Genomic DNA, 6,642 nt, shown 5'->3' on the forward strand with positions numbered 1-6,642 from the left:
TTTATTCTATATCCCACATATATTCTGAACTATCTGTAGCACAAATTACATCCTTTTGTATTTTTCTTAAATGGAAAGTAATGGCACAAAGTCCCTAGTGGTGTTTTTGTGTGTGATTAGCCAACAAACTGATATGAACAAGTAGCACATTTGAACTAAGTGATGCAGAAGCTAATTCTAACCTAGCAAGTAATCAAGCGTAAATCTAGTTTAGTAGGATTTTCCTGCAAAGTATTTACTGCCTGTCTCTGTAATCAGACTATTTATTTATTATTTACCTGCAATAGTAGAATGAACTGTGGAAAGCGCTGGATAGGTTTCATCATTAAGCCATACAGAGTAATTCGATCAGGGCTTGACTCCTGGCACTGCTGCAATGCAAAAAAGCCACATACTGTTTACTTTCATGAATGTATTTCCATCAGTAACAGAATGAAAGTTATTTTACATCATTTACATTAATTATAACAGTGGTGCTGTAAATTTACTGCCATTTACTATAAAGATTTAATTTTCAAGTATTAAGTATTTTTTCAAAATCACTATTAAAATGTGGCATGTCACTGGCCTAAAATACCTCTTTAAATCAATACAGCTGGGATAAAGCTGCACCAGCAATGCAGCACCTATGCATATACTGATACAGCACATTCATGCTTTTTACATAAGCAAGGCGCTGAAATGTCTGCTTAACTTCAAGAACAAAGGCAATGTACTTGTTCAAGGTCATATGTTTGGAAAATGTGATCTGTTGATTTATAGTCTGTAATTTACTATTGCTGCTCTATTTCTTGGGGCTGAGACTATAAATATCTAACTGCCTATGTGTTCTTAAGAGGAAATCTAAGGAAAGCATCATAATCTCAGTGCTATGCAAACAAAAAGAAAATTTAATTTTCTTTATTAAAAGTAACTAAGGAAAAGAACATTGATTTATGTCTGGAAAGAAAAACATGAGAATCCATTACTTTGGTTATCAGGACTGGCAAATAAAACCAGGCAAATTTCATTTGCTTGTGCAGAAAAGCCCTGTATGTATAAGGCATTTCAACATTTGGAAGTATTTTGGCCAGCTGATCCAAAATAAGGAAAGCAGAAGAAATACTCAAAAACAAAGCAATCCCAAAAAATACTGAACTGGTATTGTGCTTAAATTGTCATTACTGATACAACTATCAGCTTCACCACCATTTGTTTCCATGCTTATCTCCACAAACAATTTTTTAATTCTCAAGCAGCAGTGGTGAAGATTCTGGTCTTCATTGCTGGTGGGCAAACAAAAAGAAAAGAAGGTATAGAAATGTCTTCTGTCATCAGAGTTCAGCTGTGAGTCTCCAGCACTGACAAGCAGTGATGAGAGGTGTAAATTATGCCTCTCTTGAAACTTTTAACAGTGTGAGAGTTATGAAATCACCATGCACTCAGAGAGAGTGCTGGCCAAACTCCAAAAAGTTGTTGGTTAATTTTAAGATCTGGAGACATATTATGAATCAGCCCCCCTGCCAACCTCTTCTAGGCAACCTAAGAGCTTCACCATTTAGTTTGCCTAGGGCACCCAATTTCCATGGTTGGGGGACCACTGCAACAGACCTGACAGGTCTGAGAGGCACAACTCAATCCAGGACTCCTGGGGAATAGGACAAGCAGAGCTTCCAGGCTCTCAACAGGGTCACAGGCAGCCTAAAAGCCTTGCTCTGGATTTTGTGTACCCTCTGTAACGTATCATCCCTAGGGATTCATAGCACTTCTACTGCATGCACCAGGTGCTCTGCGTACATCATCAGAAGCATCATATTCATCAGGGTAGCATGCATTCTACACAGAAATTTTAAATTTCAACCTCAAATTGGAAACACAATTTTCAAAATACTAGGAAATTGTTGTGAAACAAAAATCTAGTTACACTACCCTGCACAATACAATGAAGAAGTTAGAAGTAAAATAAATCACAAGTAAGTTCTCGTATATCAAACTATTATGTGAAGCTCACCTGATGGCAAAACACTGGGATTCTTTCACAAGTACAGTCGTACAAAGGCACCAATAAACTGGTATGAACAACAACAAAACTACTCTCCACTTCAAAATACATCCTAGATCTAACATCATGTTATTAGCTGAAAATACAGCAGTGGAAGAATTCTCTGGGATTTTTTTTGTGCCAAACCCATAAAATATGAAACTAAAGTCCATAAAAACAGTCACCCAATATGCAGTATTCGCCGTCAAATTTCCTCCTAACTTTTAATTTATGCTGTCTTATTTATATCAAATGCCCAGCTGTTTTAAGATTAAACTCACCTTTAAAAAGTCTAAAAAGGCAGGTTTGGTGGCACATGTTTTCTTGAGAATCCCTACTGCTGTACTGAAGTTGTTTACATATTCGCTGTATGCATCCAATACCATAGATTTAGAAAACTGAAAAGAGATAAGGGTAAACCTTAACTATAAATACAAAAGATCTCAGAAAACATAACTATATAGACTTCTGATTGTTAGGGACTTGCCTTGCTCAGAGTTAAGGACTTTGCTTGGCCTAGTGCTAGATCTACAGCAATACTGATTTCCAGAATACTCTTTCTGTAGAAGACAGGTTGGAAATCTAAAGACATAACAGCTGTGAATTATGAAATGTAAATTTACAGAAATAGCTTCATCTTAGCTATGACACCAGGGTAGAGCCTGAGGACTATGGGCAATCAAAGTGCATCCACTGAGATTCAAAGCAGCTGCTGCGATTCTCTGATAATCTTGTTGCTGCCTATCTTCCAGATTTGGTGAACCAGCAAAGTCCCAGGGCCTTCACACCCCATCTTTAGCTGGTAAGGGTTTACCAAGAAAGCAAACAGATCGTGTGGTCTGCAAACAGCAGCATGAAGGGCAAGATCACTGCCCACTGCTTTCTTAGTAATACCTTTCTTCTGCACAGCTAGTCTCATTGACACTACTTAACTTGCTTCAGTTAAAACAGGACAAGTTTGCTTTAAACAGCAAATCTTTACTAACTCCTTCATTTTGACTGAAAAGGGGTCAAAGCACTCAGAGACAGAGATCTCAGCTCTCTTAGAGCAGAGGTATGAAAAGGTGGTAATTTCCAGGAGCTGAGTGGCCACAAAACAAGGCTCTAAAACCAGCAGCCAGGCAACCTTTTCCATCCACATGCTACTGGTAGGAACAATGTCTTTCTATCAACCAAGGCCACTTCTTGTTTTCTCTAGTTCAGTCCTTCACTAGATGGACTTCCATTAAGGGTGGGATGCTGTTTTACAAATACTCTTTACCTGTGTCCCAGGCTCAGTTAAACCCCGAGAATTCAGGACATCACCTAATATGTTTTTTTCTACTCTCAATAAACATACTATGTACAGCTACCTACTTTTTAATAAATGCTGAGCCTCAATCTCACCTTATTTTTGGTGGGTTTGTGAATCTCTATTTTCCTAGAAAATGAAATTGCTTACTTGAATGCCTGACAGCTTGATCAAAAACTGAAAATCTTGCCCACAATCCTTTCACATCTGCCAACCAAGCCAAAGGCAAGTGTTGGTGTCAGTTTCCTTAGGTACATACATACTCTGACAGTTGCCACAGGCACAGGAGAACACAGGAATAATGTGACCAAGTTAGACAGAAAGATAGGGAGATAGAATAACAAGCATAAAATAAAAACAGATTATCTGGTTGGATGCATATGCTTACTGAAGCAACAAAAACATCACCAATCATTTCAACAGAGTCCCACTCAGATACACGACTCGCCAGCGCAATCTGAAACATGGAATGGCACTGAAGAATTTCCTTAATTCGATAAAAGACCATTTTGAGTTTTCTTTCACTCAGTAATTTTGGTTCCATATCTGAAAGTGGCTTCTCATATTGCTGTGGGGAAAAAAAACAACGAAAAAGACTTAAACAAAAAAACCCAAACCCTATTTATGTAGCAGTATACACAAACAAAATGTCTAAACATTTGGCACAAATCATCTGTAGCAAAACCTGCAAGAATCACACTACAGATTCTTTAAAGATTTTATTATTTCTTTAAATTTCCAAATTACAAAATGAAAAAGATACTAAGGTACCTCCAGGATTCTTTTGAGAGCATCCACATAATTCTTCTCACTGTCAACTACAGAGCCCAAAATATACCTTCTCACAACCTGTTGAAGAAACAAAGTCTTGTCTGAAATTCTAATCAGGTAATATGTTCATCATAGTTGGGAATGCTAATGATAAAATTCTCACATTAACCAACCACAAGAAACACAAAGCAATAGAAGAAAACTAGAAGGAAAACAGAAGAAAAGAACTGTAACAAAATACTACTGTAACTCTTCCAAAGTAATTAAGTTTACTATTACTCTAAAATTATTTATTCAAAGAACACAACAGTTCTTGTATCTGTATCTATAAACTTTGCCAACTGTTGCAATTCCAAGCTCTACTTCTGAAACTTGTCTTTTAATTTTAGATGTATAAATTCAGGCATTAATATAAATAATAATAGGTAGAAGATGATGTTGGCTACTTCAGTGAATTACTGCAATAAAATAGGTAACCAGTTTTCAAAATCAGTCTTCAAGATTACTTTTCTTTTTTTTTTTTTTTAATATATTTTATAAATTTATTAGGAGTAACCTGAAGGACAAAGAAGCAAACATTAACTGCCTTTTGGTAAGGCCATATGAACTGTAGCACTGAGAAAGCATCTAAGTAAGTCAGCATTCTTTTTTGGGCATTATCATGCATAAGTGAAAACCTTGTCTCATCTATATTCATACCTATTGACAAAGTAGTAAGAGCTTCACGAAATGCTATCATATTTCATATTTACAAACTACAAGCTATTTATCACACCTTCTGTAATTCAGCTGAAACAGACTTTGTATGCATGTGCAGGTGACATGACATGAAGGACTAGGGAACCCATCTGGTTTAAAATTTAAACTTCTATTACTGATTAGATTTCTTGCTGGGTTTAGGATTTGTTTTCACCCAATCCGTTTCCTAATCCAGTTCATTCCAGAGCTTTCAAAAGCGAGACTCCGAGGGAGAAGACAGCACAAGGGCAGGATCAAACCACTCCCCACAATTGCAAGGGAAAGGAAGGCAAAACTGCCTCTTTTGCTATTTTCAGATAGCCTAAATGACCATGAAACTCAAGTCCCAGACTTGCTTCTCTCTGCTCCTGATTCCCATGGCCTCCTGCCTTCTCTGTCACAGCTGCCTTTAATTCTCCACAATTTGCATTATGAAGTTAAGTGCAGGGTATGAAAGGATTTTCTTTTAAACACAGGCATTTCAAAGGAAGACTTCAAAATTATCTCAGACTTTGCTTAAAAACATATATGGTAAAATTAGTTGGTCTAATTTGTGTTTAAAATGGATTTGGCAGTGTTTTATTTATTATAATGTATCAGCTGCTACACACAATAGATATTTAATTGTGCCTCCAGATTACTGCAATAGATACACAGAACTTAGAAGAGGCTTATATGCAAATCTTACATTTATACTCACATTTTTGTTTGTAACAGTAGCATACAAACATAAACAACTTACGGCAAGAACTCAGGTCCCAGTATTAAAAGTGAAGCAGAGGTATGAAGATTGAGACCAACCTGGGAAGTAGTATTTGAACAGGCACCAGGTTTTAAATAAAAGCTATCGTGCCACCTGCTGTTTAAAACGAGCATATCCATAAAGTCAGCTTGTTCATGGCCGAGCAGTCCAGGCTGGAACTGGCTCCCAGCCTTCACCCTCTCCAGCTGGGGTGCCCAGGCTGAAGTGTTTTCCACAGTGACTACAGAGTTTCAGGTGGAAAACAGCAAAATATACGCTTTCTGTAGACCTCACTTTATTGAGGACAAGTTGGTTTTTTTTAATCAGGAGAAACCTTAAAATACAGAGAGTATACAGGATATTTTCTACATTTAAATAGAAATCCCACAGCATCTAGAGAAATGTCATCTGACTCAAAAATGCTTCAACTCTTTCCTTTTTCACTCAAAATCACCACATGTAGTTTAAATGTTCAGGTAGTGAAACAATGTAATTATCACAATTTTATACTGCAAAACAGCATTTTGCATGTCTGGATGAATTCAGGACCGGTACAACTATATGCACACATACCGATTTTAAGAAAATTACTTATTCAGTTCTGAATGTGATGGCCACTTAATTCATGTTAAACACCAATATGTTTGAAGAGCAAGGCACCTGGGAGACACTGATATAGAGCAGAAGAGAAGGAAAAAAGGTAGAAGACTGTATTTCTAAAACCCTACTACCTGCTGCTGTGATAATCCTTCAGGCATAGGAGTCATAATTGCTTCTGTATGCATACAGTCCACATCAATAAATAAATTTAGCTCCTCTTCTTCCAGACATGATCTATGATCTATAAAGAATTGAATAAGCAAAATATCAACTTTTACAATATGCAGATTAAAAGAAGCAAATAAGAAAAATAAAACGAAAATATCCTATCATGCAAGCATAGTTAATTATACAGTAGTCTTATTTTCACTTACCAAACAAAAAAAATTTACCAGCAGTTCTGTATCACCTAAATCACATAAATACCACCACTGATAGGCGCTCTAGTGCAGAATAGAATCATAGAATAGTTAGGGTTGG

At 36.7% G+C, this 6,642-nt stretch overlaps 1 protein-coding gene across 1 annotated transcript in view; it reads right to left on the reverse strand.

Moving 5' to 3' along the window:
• LOC104409069 (rho guanine nucleotide exchange factor 10-like) overlaps nt 1–6,403 on the reverse strand; it is a gene marked incomplete at both ends in the record, with an annotated part of 30,847 nt that extends 24,444 nt beyond the window's left edge. Inside the window, 5 exons of the mRNA XM_010018852.1 lie at nt 279–371; nt 2,302–2,418; nt 3,700–3,879; nt 4,083–4,160; nt 6,294–6,403. Of these exons, the coding sequence (XP_010017154.1) occupies nt 279–371; nt 2,302–2,418; nt 3,700–3,879; nt 4,083–4,160; nt 6,294–6,403 (578 nt within the window). The remainder of the gene's footprint in view (nt 1–278; nt 372–2,301; nt 2,419–3,699; nt 3,880–4,082; nt 4,161–6,293) is intronic.
• Nucleotides 6,404–6,642: the final 239 nt, after the last annotated feature.

Source organism: Nestor notabilis, unplaced genomic scaffold (genome assembly GCF_000696875.1).
Source record: "Nestor notabilis isolate BGI_N333 unplaced genomic scaffold, ASM69687v1 scaffold35547, whole genome shotgun sequence".
NCBI classification, from domain to species: domain Eukaryota; kingdom Metazoa; phylum Chordata; class Aves; order Psittaciformes; family Psittacidae; genus Nestor; species Nestor notabilis.